Raw genomic sequence first — 21600 nt, 5'->3', positions numbered from 1 at the left:
ACAGTTCAGTTTTGGAATTTTCTAAGAAATTACACAATGAAACAGTGTCAGATAACAAAAATGAAGGACAAGGGACAGGACAGGACCCGTTGGTATAAATTTCAAATGTTCTTGCTGTTGGCCATTGTATTTTACAATCCTATGCATAATCTTTGAATGCCACAGTTTCTCTTAAGTCTTGATTTTTCTCTGTTATTCCTTCAAAAAGTAAAAAGGAAATAAGCTTTTATATTTAAAATAAAACCGATTTAAACTGGTGGAGGAAAAACTGGAATGGTGACAGTAGTACTTTGTATTGTGTACTTTGTTGTGTGTGGTGTGAATTAGGGTAACTTCAAAAGAACCTGAGTTATTGAAGAGACTTACTGTAAATTCAGTTGATTTACAGTTAGGGCAATGAAGGTAAGTAGCTTTGATTAGGGGAGGCGGCCTTGGAAAATACTCAAACCCTCAATGAAATTTTACCTTGGTGTATACGATACGCCCTGGCATGTAAGACCTTACCTGTCCTCAAATAAGAGAGATGAAATCCTCTGTGTCTTCATGGTCAGTATGAAATTATTCCAGGCTGCAGAGCATCCCCATGCGTGGCACGCGGTGCTCGACCGCAGGCTGGCTGCACGAGGTGGGAGTTTAAGTAGGTCTGGCAGGGGCCGGGGGGGTAAATAGCAGTTGTTTTTCAGGGCACCGGAAAGATGTTTCTGCTAACTTGTTTAGTCACTTTGCATGGGGACAGTTCCATGATGTGAAGGTGCCTGAATGCTCCAGACAGGATGGGAAAACAGAAGCGCATAGCAAAAGCAGAGCCGGGTAAACAGCCTTTCGCATCTCCCAAACTTTTGTGGCCGTGGAGGCAGGAATAGGTTGTACCGCAGCACAAAGAGTCGCTGTATTTAATTTCTTCCAAACCACTAAGTGTTTCTCAGCATTTCTTCTAATGTCTGTAATCCACTTAGGTTCTGCTCTGTGTGCAGTAATGCACACGTGTGGGTGTGGAAGAGACAGCTCTGCTGGGGGGGAGAGCAGGCACCTACCCGCTTTTGGTGCGGTTGAGATGGAGCTTGTTTGGAGAGGTCAGGGTTTGTTTTTAATAAACTGGCTCGGAAATGAGAGGGTGAAAGAAGAGCAATCGAGTCACACACCGTTCGCGAACATTGGTCGGGCAGAGGGGGAAGCCGTGGTGGACGTGCGCGTTTATCTTTTGCCCAGCAAATTGCAAAAATTAATCAGGTTGTGAAAGTAATCTGCAAAATTTCCTTTTTATGGTTTTAAAAGCCTGGGGGATAGCAGCTCTTTGGTATAGTATATAAGATCTCTATGCTAAATGCTGCTGGCTTACTTAGCTTCCAAAATAAAAATTATTTTATAAATTTTCGTCAAACTTCTCTTTTTGAAAGGTGCAATTAAAATAATAAACTTGCTTTGTGAATTTGGCAATAAACAGTACTACATGTAAATACATTTAAGCGTACAGTCTTGTCCTGATTTTTTTTGTTCGTTATATAAATGTTCTAAATTAAACCAGGTTAGATTGAATCATGCTGTTTACTGACCTAGTAGACCAGACTTGATCATTTAAAGTGTCTTTAAAATCATGGTGCACATGTCTGATTGATACATTAGCTTCTGGTAGTCAGTATGATACAAGTAAATGATGTAGAAATGTTCCACGTGAGTAAAAAAAGTCTGTATCTTGAAGCTTAAAGCTAAATCCCTTGTTTATGAAATCTTTCCATATATGAATTTCGTCTTTTACTTGGGAGATGGCAACACGAGTTTAGACAGCTTGTGGGTGGAATATATAACAATTAATGTTCTCTGATAGCCTAAATGATAAGCCCTCCAAAAAGTATATAAAACTGTGAACGCCTTTTTTTGACAGGCTTTGAAGGCTGCCGAGGAACACACGATTTCAATCATTTAAGCATTAAAATAGTAATACCCATGGAAGAGCCACAAGACTTACCCGAACAACCAGTAAGTACATTTAAAAAGCCTAAAAAACGAACCGATAAAACAAATTGGTGAGCTCACAAATTCAGTATACAGTTATTTTAATTAATAATGGAAAATAAGGCTTATACTTAGTATATTCATCTAAAAGCGACAAATAATTTTGCTGTTAGTAAGATGTGTTGTACATTTAATTTACTATAATCAGACAGGCAATAGTAATAAAAGGGATAGTTATGTATGCTTAAACTCTATCATGTTTGTATGTAAAATAATTACTTGTTACGCTGAGAAAACCAGACTATTTCAAGCCTGTTCTAGGGAACTTAAAATTCACTATTTTAATGACAGAATCAGTATGCTGGTTATTACAGTGTATATAGTCTTTAGTTCTTCTTGTGCTTGAGATCTTGAAAAGGTCCCATGAGCAATCATCTCCACAGGTGGAAAGCATTTTTTTTAATCCTTAATTTAACAGTGTGTTCGAATAGGGAAGCATGTCTTAAGTTAAAAATTGCTGTCCAGGCATCTTACATATTTGCAGTACTGTCTGTATTATCTGTAACTGATAATATCACGTCACAGAAGTTTTGGGTAGAGCGATTACTAATACAGTATGATATGAAATTAAATTTGTATATCTAAAAAGCTTGTATTAATCTTATATTCCCAAATTAAACCTGATGCAAACTCAACAAGAAATTGCCAAGTTACCTTGAGAGTGAAGCTCATTTTAATTTTGGAGACCATTTCAAATGCACATAAAAAATAGAGTAATATGCTGAGGGCAGTTTGGTAATGTTCTCATTGAAAATGTTTTTATGCTTTTCTAATGTGAGAATTTTACGTTGTTCAGTTAACTAGTTAGAAAATATGTTGTAATGTCATTTATGCAATTTTATGACTTAGGAACAAAGTTAAATGAAATGGAAATGTAAATTTACAATCATTGGAAATATTGCTTGACACAACATGCAGATTATGTGCTCCAGATATTTGTAGGATTTAAAAATTAATTAAATGTGTATATTAAAAAAGGAAATATCTATAATTACATCCTTATATAATAAAAACTGTCTTTATAAGATTTTATTCTTCAGGGCATGAGAGACAGGGTACAGCTAATTTTCGGTACATGAAAGCATCCTCTGTAAGCAGATTCTCCTGTAATTTTCAGCTGAAGATTTTCTTGGTAATTTCTTTTGAGTATCTTATGCCAGTCAGTCATTCTGAGACAGAATATGAAACTATATTGATCACTACGAGTAAGTGAGGAGGTATTTTGAGTATAGTGGCACATTCTTGCAGGAGGAAATAAAAAGAAAAAATCTTTCGTTTTTTTGCAGTGAGACCATTCCTGAAACAAGTGAATTTTCTTAATAAAAAAAAGAGGAAACTGAAGTCAGCTTCGCAAAATCCTGTCAGCCTAGTAGCCCAACGTTGATATTGTACAAACTTGTTTTCTTTCCCAAATGATTTTGCTTTTCTTAATCATGGGAACAAGATTAGTATGCTACTTCAAAAAATAATGTTTATGGCAACCTCTGACAACTGAGTCCAGAAAGGAGCCTGTAGAGAAGTCATCAGGCTTTGAGTTCAATGTATTTTACTTCCAAAAAAAAAAAAAAAAAAGAAAAAGAAATTGGGTCATTTTCTTGTGTTGGTGTGGACTAATGGGAATAATTGGTCCAAATGTATACAGTGTGTCTTTTCTAAATGAATGTTAGGCTTCTTACTTACCCCACATACTGCCGCCTGGCATGCTAAACAGGCATGTCTTTTGTCCCTGTTTTTTGAATGTTTCTTCACTTTTCAAGTCTGAATTGGAATGGAAAAGTTTCCGTGCACACCACAGTGCTAGAAAACAGAAACAAGCATGGGAAATAAGAGAGCAAAGGGAAGTATGGGGCAAAATGATAGAAAGTGACCTCCTGACCTTCTCATGACAAAAAAGTTATTATTTTATACTGTTATTAATCTAGATTAGTTGTTAGAAGTAATCCTGTGTAGTGATCTCTCACTTGTTGAACGCATTGTAAATGAATGTGGTTGATTGAGTGCACCCTCAGCAAGTTTGCTGACGACACCAAGTTGGGCAGGAGTGTTGATCTGCTCGAGGGCAGGAAGGCTCTGCAGAGGGATCTGGACAGGCTGGATCAATGGGCCCAGGCCAATTGTGTGAGGTTCAACAGGGCCAAGTGCCGGGTCCTGCACTTGGGTCACAACAACCCCATGCAATGCTACAGGCTTGGGGACGAGTGGCTGGAAAGCTGCCCGGCAGAAAAGGACCTGGGGGTGTTGATTCACAGCCGGCTGAATATGAGCCAGCAGTGTGCCCAGGTGGCCAAGAAGGCCAACGGCATCCTGGCCTGTATCAGAAATGGTGTGGCCAGCAGGAGTAGGGAGGGGATCGTGCCCCTGTACTCAGCGCTGGTGAGGCCGCACCTGGAATACTGTGTTCAGTTTTGGGCCCCTCACTCCAAGAAGGACGTTGAGGTGCTGGAGCGTGTCCAGAGAAGGGCGACGAAGCTGGTGAGGGGTCTGGAGCACAAGTCTGATGAGGAGCGGCTGAGGGAGCTGGGGTTGTTCAGTCTGGAGAAGAGGAGGCTGAGGGGAGACCTCATCGCTCTCTACAACTGCCTGAAAGGAGGTTGTGGTGAGGTGGGTGTTGGTCTCTTCTCCCAAGTGACTAGTGACAGGACTAGAGGAAATGGCCTCAAGTTGCGCCAGGGGAGGTTCAGGCTGGATATTAGGAAAAATTTCTTCCCTGACAGCGTGGTGAAACACTGGAAGAGGCTGCCCAGGGAGGTGGTGGAGTCACCCTCCCTGGAGGTGTTCAAGGGACGTGTGGACGTGGCACTGTGGGACATGGTTTAGTGGGCATGGTGGTGTTAGTTGATGGTTGGACTTGATGATCCTACAGGTCTTTTCCAACCTTAGTGATTCTGTGATTTTTATAATACTTTATTTAATCTTTAATGCTAGAAAATGACAAAAATCTCCTTTTTTATAAGGGATGGTGAACTTGTGTTACACTCATTGTAGACATCCACTGCGTCGCTGCTCTCTGTTCGGAACGACTTCTCATATCAGACAGCAATGGCAAGCTAGAGTTAGTGGCAGGGAGAGCATGGTGTTGGAAAGACCCAACACTGCCAAAACTGTAGAGAGGAAATGATGGTCATGTGTTTGGGCTGAAGATTTTTCTTTATTGAAATTGGCAAAGGGTTTGCAATAAAATTCTGCATTTCTGACTTGTGTGCAGTCCTCCGTTCACAACGGCATTGCTGCAGTCTTAAATTGCTTTGGCAGCATTTGCTCCAACAAGTCATCACCTTGCCTATTGGCTAGCTTTGAGTGTGGGGTTCCCGGGGTCTGATCGAGCTTGGAAATTAGTCTATGAATATCAGTCTTAGAGTTGGATTCAGTTGTAGAGCAACTGTTATCTTGACATCAGGAGGAAAACTTTGTTTCTGCTTTGATTCTGACTCTAGATACAACTGAACTCCAGTGCTGGTAGATCTGGGGCAGAAACAGAGTTTTCCAGTACAAAGAATAATTTGGATTTTCAGTTATAGAAATTTCTGATTTGGGAGCAGGGATCAGCTAAAATGTGTCACTTTTTTTTTTTTTTTAAATCAACATAAGCCCAAAACTGGTAGTGAAATAAAAAGGTGGAGGTAGGAGCAAAGATGTACCTTTACGAGACATGTCGTTCATTGTAGTGCAGCAGAACAGCTTAGTGAGATGATGTCTGAATTTGCTAAAGCTGAAACTTGAATCAGTGACCACATATTTTTCATCGTTTTCATTTCTTTTCTTTCTTTTTCGTTTTTTCTTATTTTTAAAAAGAGTGAATTCACTTCTCCTGCATTGAAATCTCCAAACTGTGATCCTGTCACTTGAGAGGGGACAGAAAACTCCTCAGCATCTTTCCAGAGGTTTTCTGAGGGGAGTGTGTGTTGAAAGGAGGTCTTTGAAGAGGTTTCAGCAGCCTTTTCGAAGGCTCATGCAGGAGAGGATGGATAGGTGCCCCATGCAGGGCTTGGGGTTGGAGTGTGATTGTGCAGGGCTCAACTGGGAGTATAGCACATCATGGCAGCGCTCTCTCCTTGTGCCCCGAACATCATCCTTAAGGTACTGTTACGAGATGCTGTTCCTGCGTTAAGTATGTTTTATGACATGTGGCAGGAGAGACAGAAAATGCTTTCCAAGCCCATGAAAGACTGTTTAAAACTGTTCCCTCCCGCTTAAATTTGTAGCGTAAATTGCAGTGATTAGTGATGAGTAGAAAATAGGGTTTGCATCCCACTGAGGTTTCAAGATTTTATAAATGTTATTGTTTAGCATTAAGACATTAGGGAGAATTTCTTTTAAAAATCTGCAGAGATGGGGACTAGCCCAGGCTAGCCAGTTGAGGCAGGGACGTGATAGATTGAAGTTTAAAATTGCTGTTTTGTTTGACTTACACTGCATACTCACACTGTCTATCCCATGTTCCAGAGACGTTTAAAGAGAGTATGAAACCCTCTCCAGATATTTATTGATTTTAAAAATGAAATTAACTATTGACTTAAAGGAAAACTCATTTAAAATACTGTTCTCTGTACAACACCGAGGCCACGTCTCTGGCAGAGCGGGAAAATCTCACATCAGAGGAGGACAAGGCACGATGCCCTAGCGGTGTAGATACTCGTCAAGATAGAAGTTCCAGTCCAGGGACCAAAGTTGGCAGAGCAGCAGAGCAGTGCTTTGAGCTCAAGTCCTGACTATTGAGAGGTATTTTAGGAACAGCTGTTCCATTCTGGCTGTGATGAAAACCTCAATAAAATTGACATGTTCTTGCAAAACCTCACTTATTTTTGGGTTTTTTTGGGGGGGTTTTTTGTTTTGTTGTTTTTTTTTTTTTTTTTGTAAGTGAGCTGATTTCTCTGTCTACTTCCCATCACAGAATCACTAAGGTTGGAAAAGACCTGTAGGATCATCAAGTCCAACCATCAACCAACAAATACCACCATGCCCACTAAACCATGTCCCACAATGCCATGTCCACACGTTCCTTGAACACCTCCAGGGAGGGTGACTCAACCACTTCCCTGGGCAGTTTATTCCAGTGTGTCACCGCTCTCTCAGTAAAGAAATTTTTCCTAATATCCAGTCTGAACCTCCCCTGGTGCAACTTGAGGCCATTTCCTCTTGTCCTGACGCTAGTCACATGGGAGAAGAGACCAACACCCACCTCACCACAACCTCCTTTCAGGTAATTGTAGAGAGTGATGAGGTCTCCCCTCAGCCTCCTCTTCTCCAGACTGAACAATCCCAGCTCCATCAGCCGCTCCTCATCAGACTTGTGCTCCAGACCCCTCACCAGCTCCGTCGCCCTTCTCTGGACACGCTCCAGCACCTCAATGTCCTTCTTGGAGTGAGGGGCCCAAAACTGAACACAGTATTCGAGGTGCGGCCTCACCAGCGCCGAGTACAGGGGCATGATCCCCTCCCTGCTCCTGCTGGCCACACCATTTCTGATACAGGCCAGGATGCCGTTGGCCTTCTTGGCCACCTGGGCACACTGCTGGCTCATATTCAGCCGGCTGTCGATCAACACCCTCAGGTCCTTTTCTGCGGGGGAGCTTTCCAGCCACTCGTCCCCAAGCCTGTAGCGTTGTATGGGGTTGTTGTGGCCAAAGTGCAGGACTCGGCACTTGGCCTTGTTGAACCTCACACAATTGGCCTGGGCCCATCGATCCAGCCTGTCCAGATCCCTCTGCAGAGCCTTCCTACCCTCAAGCAGATCAACAGTCCTGCCCAACTTGGTGTCGTCTGCAAATTTACTGAGGGAGCACTCTATCCCCTCATCCAGATCATCGATAAAGATATTAAACAAGACCAGTCCCAAAACTGAGCCCTGGGGGACTCCGCTTGTGACCGGCCGCCAGCTGGATTTCACCCCATTCACTACAACTCTCTGGGCTCGGCCATCCACCCAGTTTTTAACCCAGTGAAGAGTGTACCTGTCTAAGCCACGAGTCGCCAGCTTCTCTAGGAGAATACTGTGGGGAACAGTGTCGAAGGCTTTACTAAAGTCCAGGTAGACAACATCAACAGCCTTCCCCTCATCCACTAGGCGGGTCACCTGGTCATAGAAGGAGATCAGGTTGGTCAAGCAGGACCTGCCTTTCATGAACCCGTGCTGGCTGGGCCTGATCCCTTGGTTATCCTGCACGTGTCCCGTGAGCGCCCTCAAGATGAGCCTCTCCATAACCTTCCCTGGTACTGAGGTCAGGCTGACAGGCCTGTAGTTCCCCGGATCCTCCTTCCGACCCTTCTTGTAGATGGGCATCACGTTGGCCATATTAAAAAAAAAAACTACCAAATTGAAGAAGCCAGATCTTACTGAGTACCAGACTGGAAACAGCAGCATTCCTCCTGTGAAATCTAAAATTCAAGCTGCCAACTCTAAGTTAATTTTTATTTTTATCTTCAATGTAATTTTGGTCTGAAGCAGTTTGCTACTACTTTTTCTGATGTGATTAATTTTTTTCTATCTCCTTTCCTTAAGAACCCTGTGGGCAGTTTGGCACTCTGAGCTTTCTGGTGCAGTGCTGGTGGCTGAGGTCCCTGCTCAGAAGCGGGTGGCAGGGTGCCAGGGAAGAGCTGGAGCACCTGCTGCAGGACAGAAAGATGCCTAAAGGAGTTGAGCAGCACCATGGATGGGCAGCAGCCGTGCTCTGATAACTTGGTGCCCGAGGGAACTGGGGGAACACTAGTCAGCTTTCCCTTAGTGTTGTAGTTAATGTCATCTTTAGGTGGGGAAGACTGATGCAGCTCCTTTAGGCCGTGGACCTTGTGGCAGTGGGGACCAGAAGTAGCCTGTATTCCTGGCCAGGCAGGAGAAGGACTCTGGAGAAATCTGTGAAGCGCTGGGGCTGAAGAGCCACAACAGGAGTTAAGATCAGTGCCAGTGTTACCAGCTCTGTGCTCAGGTTGAAGTGATGAGTGCCGGAAGATTTGAGGCTCTGTGATATCTAAGGCATTGTACTGTCATAGTCTTTTGTGATTGCCTTTGCCTTTTTTGTATGTGTGGAGTGCTAATGAAGTTTGTGGTGTTCTGCTATGAAATGCCGTCGGGAATAGCTGCTGGCAAGACTAGTACAGAGATGAAAGCAGACTGAGCTCTAAAATACTGGTAACTTCATCAGGGAGAAAAGATTGTTATAGAATCATAGAATGGTTTGGGTTGAAAGGGACCTTAAAGATCATCTAGTTCCAGCCCCCCTGCCATGGGCAGGGACACCTTCCACTAGACCAGGTTGCTCAAAGCCCCATCCAACCTGGCCTTGAACACTTCCAGGGTTGGGGCATCCACAACTTCTCTGGGCAACCTGTTCCGGTGCCTCACCACCCTCGTGGTGAAGAATTTCTTCCTAATATCTCATCTAAATCTACCCTCTTTCAGCTTAAAGCCATTACCCCTTGTCCTATCACTACAGGCCCTTGTAAAAAGTCCCTCTCCAGCTTTCCTGTAGGCCCCTTCAGGTACTGGAAGGCTGCTAGAAGGTCTCCCAGGAGCCTTCTCCAGGCTGAACAACCCCAACTCTCTCAGCCTGTCCTCATAGGAGAGGTGCTCCAGCCCTCTGGTCATCTTTGTGGCTCTCCTCTGGACTCGCTCCAACAGGTCCATGTCCTTCTTATGTTGTGGGCCCAAGAGCTGAACGCGGTACTCCAGGTGGGGTCTCATGAGAGCAGAGTAGAAGGGGAGAATCGCCTCCCTCAACCTGCTGGTCACGCGTCTTTTGATGCAGCCCAGGATACGGTTGGCTTTCTGGGCTGCGAGCATGCACTGCTGGCTCATGTTGAGCTTCTCGTCAACCAACACCCCCAAGTCCTTCTCCTCAGGGCTGCTCTCAATCCATTCTCCGCCCAGCCTGTATTTGTGCTCAGGATTGCCCCAACCCATGTGCAGGACCTTGCACTTGGCCTTGTTGAACTTAATGAGGTTCACACAGACCCACCTCTCAAACCAGGGCCCTCTGGATGGCATCTGTCCAGCATGTTGACCACACCGCACAGCTTGGTTTTGTTGGCAAACTTGCTGATCGTGCACTCAATCCCAACTGCCCGTGTCACCAACAAAGATGTTAAATAGCGCTGGTCCCGATACCAACCCCAGAGGAGCACCACTCGTCACTGGTCTCCACTTCGACATCGAGCCATTGATTGCAACTCTTTGAGTGTGACCATCCAGCCAAATATCCACCACGTGGTCCATCCGTCAAATCCATCTCTCTCCAATTTAGATGTTGTCCTTTCAGCTTTCTCCTTTCCATACTTACTGTTTGCTTACTCCTTTCCCCTTGCTGCTGCCTTGAGCCCTTATCCTTTTTTGTACCTCTGCCTCCCATCTCCCCCTACCCAAGAAAAATTCACCTGTGTTTTATTAATTTATTTTTTGAAAAACGTTTTGAGCGCATTTTGACCTGTCATGCTCAAATTTTATTTTCCTGGTGTTTTGTTTATGCTCACCTAAAAAAGACAAACCTGAATAACATGGTGAGGCATTTATGCTAGCGGCTTTCATATGTGGCAGCGGTCTTTCTCGGGCTACTGTACCCAAGTCGGGGGGCTGTAATCCCTGCAGCCTGACACCCAGCATGTACCTTCCCAAACCCTGCTCACGGATGACGTGCTAAACAGCGCTGTCTGCTAAGTGCCCTGCGGGGACCGGGATGAACGGTGAGTGCAGCTGGGTACCGACACAGCAAGTTTGGCATCTAAACATGTTCCAGAAATGTGGAAGGCTGTAAAATATTCTTCTAGAGGGAGAAGGTGGGGAAAAGAGAAGCCAGTATATCACAGACACATCTTGCTCAAAAGACTACAGAAACTAACCCTGTCATCCTGCCGAGGATTTCAAACCAGTGTTTGTAGCCTGCATGCAGAACACCAGGTTCGTGTTCAAGCCAGTGCTTTCTGTTGTGTAATACCCTATACAGGAACTGGACCCAGCTGGCCACCTATAAAACCAGAATAAATGCTGTATTGTTTTTACTCAGAAATGAAAATTGGAACTTCTAATTTATTACAGAAGAAATATTCAAGTTCCCATCTTTATATAATATTTAAATATAGGGGGGAAAAAAGCGAGGGACCCAAGTTTATGGCAGTTGTGCTGAATCTAAGCAGAATAAGATTTTCTTAAAATGTATGGCTGTTCTATTCAATTTCCATAAAATTGTCCTTATCAGACCTTTATAGCTGTATATCCCATCATCTCTTACTTACTTAAATAACATGGCGATTTTGCTAACATGTTCAGCTTTAGCAGTTGTTTTCTAATTAGGAAAAAGCTTGTTTTGAGATGATGAACCCATGGTTACACTGGTTAGCTCTGGAGTTCAATGCAAGGCTTTCTGTATTTAGACTCTAATGCGAACTCTATAGTAACCAGCGGTGATCTGCTAATGGAGGTCTGTGTACATAGAGATCTGTCAAGGACAGCTCTCGGTAGTTGTGGCTCTGAATGTTTTTGCTTTTGCAGGTGAAAAAAGCCAAGATGCAGGAATCCAGAGAACAAAGCTTAAGGTACGTAATTTTGAATTTGATTTTAGTGTGGAACAGTTATTAATGTTCTTTTATCGTTGTAAGCTTCCATTTTAGAAGCTTGCATATTGTTTATTTTTCACAGAGATAGGGCAAATATAAGTCACTTTTGTATTTGATACAATATTGAGATTAAGTTCCCAATAAAAAAAATTAAGTGGCCCTTTGGTATTAAGCTTTTATAAAAGTGATGACAAAGAGTCTTAACTGCGTTATCAAGCATCCTGTTTTTCACAGAACCTGATGAGACTGTCATGTACTGCACATAACATGCATTTATTCTGGTGAGACTCAGAATATTTTAATAAAATCTGTGCTATGATTCTCAGCAAAACTATGTGGATAACAGTTTTGAGAAATGAAACCCTCTCATATTGGTAGCCTCTTCTGTTTAAAGCTGTTGTATTGTACTATTTTTAGCCTCAGTAGATGCTTTGTGATGTCTGTCGTATTTAGGGATCACTATTATTACATGTAGTAAGAATAGCTATATTAGGGTTTATTCTTTTCCTGTGAGTAGTAGCAAATACTGTGAAGAAAGACTTCTTTTTGGAGCCTCTGACATCCCAATGTGAGTGAGGAGGAAACATTGTGTGTGCCGTTCATGCAGGAGTGGACGTGATATACTGAAGCCCTGAATGAGGACATTAGTACATATATTTTTTAAAAATCGAAGGGAATACTTTAACAGGAAACAGTGAGCCAACAGTGTGTGAAATTCATTATATGTCTAAAAGTTAAAAATTTGAGCTAATCACTGCAAGCTCCCTTTCTAGCTGGTATGAGGTGAGATGAAGCATGTCCTGTGAGAATTTTTTCTCTCTGTTGGCTACAAAGGAGCTGAGGGCAGCACGGGCGGGTCTGAACATGCCGGAGTCAATAGTGTCGATTCTCCTTTAGCACGTCACCCTGCTTCGGTGCGTTCACAGCTTTCTTACAGGTGCCGGTAGCCTGAAGATTTGGGTGTAAACATCCTTGTATAGTATTTAAAAATAGAGTGTGACGGGGGATAAAATGGCATTTCTAACCTGCTTAAATATTCTGTTTAAATATTCTGGCTCTATTTTGATAAAACTATATATGATTTTAAGTTTGACCTATGGAATAATTTAAAATAATTTATTAGACCTGTTCCTCCTCAACAACATGATTTGCAGCCGATGCCAGTACTCTGGCTGTATTTGTCTTAGCTGGATTGTGGAAGTGGGGAAGGGAAGAGCTGTATCCAGTGAGGGTCGTCTCTCTTGGGAGCGTTAAGCATCCATAAGAGTCTTAACACTTTTGTGAATACAGCATACTCTGCTGGTCTGCGGGCTGCGCTCGGTGGTGCCAGGCAGCCACGGTGCCAATGGGAATTTTTCTCTTGAGTCGCTGAGAATTGAAAAGTTGTAAATGATGGTGAATAAGAGCGCTTGGGATGGATGTGTCCCAAGAGCCACAGGTGCGTGTGCTGAGGAGCAGCAGTGAGAAAGAGAGCAGAAATATGGGCTGGTGTAGTATGGTCAGAAACGTTATTTTATCTATTGCATTTTCCGCAGGAAGTGATCACAACGAGCAGCTCTCAACCTGCTGGCAAACTGCATGCCATGGAACAGCTGCAGATTGACTACCTGTGCCACAGAATTGCAGCCTTTTTTTCCACCAAGAATAATAGTAGACAAATACCCCGAGGCTGCATAGAAATATGTTATTTTCTTGCAAAACTCATGCTTTATTATGGAATTCTGTTCAGCTACTACTATTGAGAAAGATTTCCAAGGATTTTGATTATAAAGGTTTTCAGGGGGAAGAAGCCAGATTATGCATTTTGGTTAAGCTTTGCTCCCGCTCACCAGCCGAAGGAAGGAGACTCACTTGCCTTATAACCAACCTTATAACCAACCTTATAACCAACCTTATAACCTTATAACCCATGGCACTCACTAGCCAACTCCCCCCTTACCTAGTCCCAGGAAAGCTGCACCTCCTGCCCCAGGGGTTTATCTCCAGCCCATCCTGGAGCGAGGAGCTCTGTCACGGCCGGGAGGAGCAGTCCAGGGGTGGATGGAGCTACCAGGGCACTGCTGGTTGATCTCACACACTCCTCGGCTTCTCCTTCCCCCCAGCCTGCAGGAGCCAAGTAAATGCCACTGTCAGCAGTACGTTGTGGTCCTGCTGTCACAGACTCCCATGTCCACGGGAGGTTGCCTCACTGCTGGGTTTGTCCCTGAAGAGCAGTGCTGAAGCATCCTTGAACTGGGTGTCACTTCTGTACTTAAGAAATATTCACAGGTTACTAGAGTATTTTGGATTTGTCACTGTTTCGGTTACATGTCAATGTTTGCTTTGCTCAGGCGTAGAATAGGAAGTACAGATAATTTCTTAATGAAACTGCTTTTTCCTTTTATGATTTCCTTGTTGGCTTCAGTTTTATTACTGCTAGTTCTGCAACACAGCTTTTAATGAAGTTTTGAGGCATCGGTGTTTTTCTGATATTCTCAGGCTGCAGTTCTTCAAGGTGAAGGAGCCAATATAACTGCTTATTGCTGCTGAGAGGGGGAGTTCTGCTTGTAGCTCAAGTGTGCACCAAGCATGGTGCTTGCTGGGTCCCTCTGTGAGCTGAGTCTCTTCAGTATCCCAGCAAGAATAACTGCACAGTTTTTGTGCTGGATGAGCAAATTAAACTCTCACGGAGAGCCTGAAGCGTGCCTGAGCTGACGCAGGGGAGCAGGAGTCTGTGCCCAGGCGTCAGGAAAGAAGTTTGTACTTTCCGCTGCAGGCGGCAGCTCCAAGCTGTGAAGTCTGCAGAGCTGTCAGTGAAGCTACAGCCTTATCTTGAGAGACCAGTTGGTGAGGTGATGGCAGTTTAATGTCTAATTAGAGCTGCAAATCTCTCTCTTGGGATCTTTGTGTGAAATACCAGAGTGCAGAGATAGTTTCTGTTAAGAATCAGTTTGCCTCGGTTAGGAAGGTTGAACCCGGGGGTTATGATGCCCAAGGGTGTTAATTTAAGAGTTCATGATGCTAATGATTAGCCATTGTTTGTCCTGGCAGTCATGTGAGCAATGCAGAAGTCAGCGATCAGAAACCTGAATCTTCAAGCCTTGGTTCAAACCTTCCCATGTCCAGTGAGAGTAAGTATCTTCCGGAGTTCTGCTCCCACTGTCTTTCCCCTTTTCTTCCACTGGTCTCGTTACTTTGCTTCGTCAAGCACAAGCTTTGTCTCCTGTAATCCTCAGCCTGTCATCACTATCAGTTTTAAAGTGAAAGTTTGCTGTGGTGCTTACAAAGCGTTAATGCCTGATGGTAAGCAAATACCTCTTTCTAACAAATATTTTTGTGTCACTGCCCCCAACTTGCTGCTGGGTACTGTTATGTCTTATCCGCCTTGTACATGATTTTTCCTGAGGGAAGGGGTTGAGTTGATGAATAATAATGCTGATTGTAAAAGATATTATTTTTATAAATCATTATCTCTACACAGCTGGTTGGCTCTTTTGTAATAATATGCCATACACTTAATCTTAGACTGAACTGTATTGAATGTCTGCAGAAATTCCTTGTGAAATAAATGGAGGGGAAACTGGGGCAGAAAATAAAGATTGCATAATAACTGAGAGGTGCAATGTATCCTTTCTTCTGTAAAAAGGGGGCTGGAGGTTATTATGAGAGTAGGATTCCTGTGTAGAATACTTTTGACTGCCCACACTGATTTATATAAGTGTAAATCAGCTCAACTTGATTGAAAATATGTAACATGTAACTTTCCATTGCTAACTGATTGCTTCTTTACTATTTTAATCAATGTGCTGTGATGTTGCAGTTGCAGAAGTTGCCAGAAGTTTTAGCCTGCAAAATCTGCTGCCTAACTGGATAAGTCATTTATAAATTCCAGAAGTTGCATGCAGTAATATTCTGGGTTTTTTTCTTTTTTACACCATTACCTAATTCTTTATATGCTATTTTAAAAACAAGAATGCTAGAAATATCATTACTATGTTACTATTCAGATGAATATTGACATTCTTGAAAAAAAACAAAGACATTGTTGCAGGAGGGATGTGAGAATATCTGACAAGTGTTCAGTGAAAGCCTTTAGGTCCAAAAGGTCCCAGTTTGCGTTTCGTGTTGTATCCTTGTGCTACACGGGCTTCACACCGTGAGTAAAGGCAAACACTGAGGACCAGAGGGAGGAGATTCATGGAGCATACAGAAGGTTTAGAGCGTGTGGCTGATGGTTTGTATTTCTCAGCTGCTTATGCTCAGATTACATTAAGAGGAGGTTATTTAGGTGGCAGAATGCAAATGTCACAGTTAGGGTTGCCTGTGCAAACTAACTTGCTCCCCTTAGTGGATGTAACTGATAGGAGAGTTAACTACATGATGTTACAAGAGCAATAATGCTGTAGGACTGTTAGAAATAGGGAAACCCCGACTTGTTGGAGCACGTTACTGGCATCTGGAGCAAATCCCAAGGCAAAGTATGCTGCCATCTGTGACCATATTTGTTTTTCAAGGCTGTTAGTTGAGTCTCACTCCAGAAGGGAGAGAGAAAGTGCAGTCTCTTGTCACGTTAGCGATGGAGGAACCCATACAAGAGATGCACTGTGAGCCTGGATCCCCTCCTAGGCAGGGCTGGAACCTGGGTGCTTTGCCTGCTTCCAAACTGGCTTAAGATGAATGAGCTGGATCCACAGCAGCACAGCTGTGTTTGCTAAGAATTTGGGTATGGTGCTTGTAGATCTGAACTGCTAAACCCGTGTACCGTGCAGATTTACAGTCACAAAAGTCATCTGGCTTGGAGATCACTGCAGCATATTGTGCTTCGGGAGTGGCATGTGCCAGAGGGGCTGCACAGTGCCAAATTCTGTGCCAGGGGTCCTGCACGTCCTTGCTTTCCTAGTTTGATGGACAGCTGAGTATTTAATCGAGTCAGCTCATCTGAATCCAGGGTTTTTTTTTAGTGTCTCTTGCGTTAAGACATACCAACTCAAGCCCCCTTCTCCACCCTAGCCCAGAATCCTGTGATTAAGAACTGACACGTATGGGGTATACTAGAGCCATAGGCAGTGCCAAGTGAGAAGATTTTGAATATTTCCTCCTTGGATTTGCAGCTTGAGTGACTCTTTCTTACCAGTTTTAGAGTGCAATTGCTGTGGATTTCTTCAAGTGGAAAAATGGAAACATCCCATTAAATGTAACTACCAAATTTCTGAGCCTTGTGCACTGCAACTTCGCGGGTTGTCACTTGGGATTAAGTTTTTTGAGCTGAGAGCCACTCCTTTTTAAAGGAAAGATGGATTGCTGGAGCCATGCTCTGGGTAGAGTATGTAGAAGAGGGAAGGGGAAGTGGAAAGCTTGGCAAAAAAACAAGAGTCTGCTTTGGTCTCTGCTCCAGGACACAGGAAAGAAATGTTCAGCTTGGTGCAAATGAAGACCCTTTGGCATATGCAAGGTTTTGGGCAGGGCTGAAATCAAAGTTTTATCATGAGAATTGCAAAAGATGACGCTACCAGCTGCTAAAGAGAAAGAGCACTGTTACAAAGGCAGAAATAGTATTGACTGAATCATCTACCTGCTGTGAACTGGCAAGAAAAATGTTTCTGTGCTGTTTTAAAAGTGCAGGTTTTGAGAATTTGCTTTGAAACAGCAAATAAATCCTATGTCTTGGTTAAAATGTACTATGCATGCTGATATTTAATTGTCATTATTTGTTGGATTTTGAAATCGCCTGTGTAATTATACAAACTATTTTTTTTCCAGTTATGACATGCACTGATTATATCCCAAGGTCATCAAATGATTATACCTCACAAATGTATTCTGCAAAGTAAGTCGAACAATTGTTACTAAATTCTGTAACTCTTACTTCTTTCTGAAGTTATCTTTTTGCATCTTTGTGTATTTCTGTAATCCTGTAAATCACACTTGCATATCTTCTGGCAACAGATACTCATTGCTGCGGACACTGAAGCTGACAGAAGTCACCCTTTGGCTTCAGTGGCTGTTGTCTTATGATCACAAGGATAAATGAGCCACTTCAAGTAATTAACAACACAATAGTCTTGTTGAGCAATGCCCATAATATTTGAGGAATAAACAAAGTGGACATAAATGAATATAAAGGGAATATAGGATTTTCTGGTCATTTATCACGTTTGGGGATCTTAATGGTTCTTCCCGTTGCAGCATAGTAGACCTTAATCCCCTGTGCTTGCTCTTGTGTGGTCTTTTTCTGTATTCCAGTAGTTGTGACACGTACTCCTATGTTGTGTTAGCTTTAGGATTTGGTGTTGTGAGGCGTGATAAGTGAAACTAATTGCTTGTGCTTGTTGGAATGGGGAGTTTGTTCTTCCCCTCTCACCATGCCATCCCTGTCCTGGAAGAAGCACTGGTGCTCTGGCATCATGGAGGGAGAGTTTCCCCTGGTGTCACTGCAGGAAACAGGCAGCATATGTAAACCCAAGAGCCTGTTGTATTGGGAAACACAAGCAGGTATTACACTAAGAGCACGTGTCAGTGTGTATTGTTTCTTCTTCCGAAAGCAATTTTTTTATGTGTCTTCTGGTTTGGAGGCTGAAAGATGCATAATGTAAATAGTTCTTTTTTACTTTTGTTCTTTCTTTTTAATAAGGCCATATGCACATATTCTTTCTGTACCTGTATCGGAAACAATGAGCCCTTACCCTGGTCAGACTCAGTACCAAGCACTACAGCAGTCTCAGCCCTACACCATCTACCCCCAGACCACCCAAACCTACGGACTACCTCCTTTCGGTAAGAAGTAACTTTTCAAAGACTTCTCAGTGCCTGCAATTATGCTCTTACGTCTCATTAAAAAGCCAACATTAAGCTTAATGAGGTGTGTTGGAGAGAAGAGTTTGCAGGAGTGCACATGCCTAACTGAAATTGTAGATCGGTAGCTACAGTACTGATGGGACTTTGTATTATAAAGTGTTATTTCTTACAAAGGTGTTTTCCTGGCCATTAATTTGGATGTCTCCCCATGAAGCTTGCCAGGTGGTTCTTAGTTTGGGATCATAATTCTCTCCAATTGTGCTATAGCTGTGTTTGTGCAGTTTCCTTGTCAGTGAAATCACCCAAGAGCCCATTCTACAGCATCTCTGCTGAAGGAATTTTTCCTTTCCTTTTTGCTGGCCACGATTAAGACTTTTTTGTTATTTCATCTTTCACCAAATGTAGATTTCATGCTAAAATGTCTCCGAGTTTACTAGGCAAGTAAGTTTGCTTAAGTTGCTCTAATACCTGAGCCCTCTATTGCCATTCCAGGATTGAAGGATAAGAGTCCTGTTGTAAATGAGCAGCTAAAGCCCGATGACAGGGTTTGAGCTGTTTGCCCTGTGCTGCCTTTATAGTGCATGGAGCGAGAGATGCACCTCTGGGGTGTTGGGCTGTTCTAGAAGATAATGGCCATCTTTCTCCATGACGTATAAAGGGAGTTGAGGATGAGTAGTGCAGACAGAAACACCTAACTTCTGGGTGGGTTAGCTAGTGAAAGGAGCTGCCTGGTCTTCCCTTGTACTCTGTATATTAAAGTGTCAGGCACTGGGGGAAAAACCACATGACTGGCTATCCCCCGCATGTATGAAATGGTATGACTGATTATTAAAAATTAACATTTTAACTTCTCTTTTCATTTTTTATGTTGCCCTGCTTGGTTTCATATGTAAATATTGTATATTGTTGCCAGTTCTCAAAAGTGTATGGTGGCGGAGGCTGTTCTGCCCCTTGGCACCAGCTCTAATGCGAGGGGAGAGCGTCACCCTTCCATGCAGGTAACCTGGGAGAGCACCACGTGTCTGCCAGTGAGCCACGCAGCTGTGAGATAGCCATGATTTGTCTGTCTCAGGGGCTCGTGGTCGTGCTGCGTAACTAAATGAACAGAGCCTCTTGCAGATTTATCTGTAGTGCTAAAGTCTTAGTATCTTGAAGTGTAAAAGGATGATTTTTTTCGTAGCAGAAGAACTAGATGCCTTTGAATAAAACCAGCAACATTTATGGCTTTTGTTAGGTGCTGACAGAGCAAGGACTTTTATATAAATTACAAAACAATTGATTTGTCGTTGTATTTTTGAAAGGTGGTGTAGAAGAGATGATACAACTAGGCTCAGTTTTATTAGACCTAAATTACATTACTGATTTTGTTTAAAGTAATATGGCAGAAATTGTTATCTTTATGAGAAAGGTCAATATGTAAAATGAATCTACGTACCTTTCTTTCTTTTCTTCTCGTATATATATATACACACACACAACTGGAATTCATGAAAAGGAGTTTTCTTGTGGTTGAGGGATCCTTAGGAAAAAAATGATGGTTTTGTAGTAACTGGGACTCAAGGGTTTGATCAAACAGTATCTCCCAAATCTCATTTGCCCTGTATTAATGTTAAGATACGTTGTTCTGACTGATCACTTGAACACCATAAAGTGGGAATTTTGCAGCGTCTAAGTGTTGCGCTGTTTTATTAGCGACTCAGGGCTGTTTTATTAGCAGCTCAAGGCTTTTCAGGAGAATAGGGTCATTTGGGTGGCTGTTGGTATTTGCTGCTTCTGCATTTCTAGCTCAGCCTCTGCCTGTAGGGTTCAAGTATTACTGCCACTTCTAAAAACAACCAGCCCTCCCCACCACCTGGCATGATGGTAGTCTCAGGATTTCGAGTGGGCGAGGACTTAGTTGACTCTGTGTGTCATGTCCTGGGGAGCCAGAGGTCCCTGCCTGTTGCGTTTTCTCATCTCCCTTCATTCCTCAAGGAGAGCTTTCCCCTGAAAAGCTGAACCAGCATGGAGAATTCTGATGCTGTGTCCATACCCAAGTCTTCAGTTGCCAGTACAGTTTGACTGCTGTCTTTCTAAACACTCTGCTCCTTGCCTTTTTGTGCGGTTGTGGTGTTGGGTGTTGCCACAACGGTCTGTTACCTGCAAACCGTGCCTGACCCCATGTACTTCTCTTCCCTGGGTGCCTGCGCTTTGGTTTCAGTGCCTTGTTGCACTGGTTTTTGCTATATCTGTACAGTGGCTGGTGGTTTTCTTTACTTCATTTCTTGGGTGTTTATTGATAGTTTGTTGTGAACGGTGCACTGAGGCTGCTTTGTATGTTCTTAGGTTTTTACTCTGTTGCCTTTGGGTTTTTTTTAAAGGCAAGTATGTGTAAATATGTGGACACTCTCTTGAAGTGTTAAGCCAAGATGTTTAAAAAGGTGTTTTAGACTTATATCTAAATTTTTTTGGGGGGAGGGAGGATGTAGGGCGTTTTGTTAGTGTTTTGTGTGTGTGTGATGCTTTGCTGGTGATAGTGGTGGTGGCTGTATTTGGCAGGGGGGTGGTGGTGTTTGGTTTTTTTTTAATCCAAAGGCTCTGGAATTTGGGGGGTGCTTAGCTGCTTCAGTGTTATACTCTGAATGTAACAGTAGAAATTCTTCTGAAGACCTAGGCAAGAGATGAGCATTTTCTGTTGACTTTATAGGAACTTTTGTCTGTTAAACATCTTCTGAAATGTGATCAGTTACTGAAATGTCTTGGTATGGATTTTGAGGTCTATTATTAAATCCCTGAATTTTTAGTCTGAATTTAAGTGTTAGGAAGATGTTAAAAGTCTTATTTCCAGTAATGGAAATCATACTGGAGTGGTACCAGCTCGATCATACTGACCTTGCATGGTGTGGTGGACAGGTGGAGGGTAGAGGACTGAACATGCACAATGCAGAGGAAATTCTGCAAATTGTTTCTGCTCGCAAAATCTCCATTGAGCATGTGAGGACTTGGCCAGCTTGGTCGGATGTTTTACCAGCATCAAAGGGCCTGTTCCAGAGGTTTGCATGACTTTCTACTGTGTATTTGTTTCTATGCCGAAAAGAAGGCATCACGGATTATTTAACTGGAACAAAGCAGTTGTGTTTTAAGTATGAAATTCAAGCAAGCTGACAAGCACAAGCATAGTCTTGGGGCCACTCAGGTCAGGATGCTGCTTTTGGAGAAAAGATGACCTATGCTCTCGCCAGCTTGTCACCTCTCCTTGTGCTGTAGTACTTTTTTGGTGGTGTTTAGTGC

The 21600-nt window shown here is 43.0% G+C and overlaps 1 protein-coding gene across 3 annotated transcripts in view; it reads left to right on the top strand.

Moving 5' to 3' along the window:
* The window catches only part of EYA3 (EYA transcriptional coactivator and phosphatase 3), a 64950-nt gene that overhangs the window by 20538 nt on the left and 22812 nt on the right, over window positions 1–21600 (top strand). For all 3 annotated transcript variants that reach the window (XM_059830684.1, XM_059830681.1, XM_059830682.1), the window contains exons 2-6: window positions 1883–1977; window positions 11492–11535; window positions 14587–14666; window positions 17296–17362; window positions 18167–18309. In XM_059830684.1, coding sequence (XP_059686667.1) covers window positions 1945–1977; window positions 11492–11535; window positions 14587–14666; window positions 17296–17362; window positions 18167–18309 — 367 coding nt within the window. In that variant the 5' untranslated portion in view covers window positions 1883–1944. The remainder of the gene's footprint in view (window positions 1–1882; window positions 1978–11491; window positions 11536–14586; window positions 14667–17295; window positions 17363–18166; window positions 18310–21600) is intronic.

Source organism: Gavia stellata, chromosome 29 (genome assembly GCF_030936135.1).
Source record: "Gavia stellata isolate bGavSte3 chromosome 29, bGavSte3.hap2, whole genome shotgun sequence".
NCBI lineage: Eukaryota > Metazoa > Chordata > Aves > Gaviiformes > Gaviidae > Gavia > Gavia stellata.
This window is presented reverse-complemented; position numbering and strand designations above follow the sequence as displayed.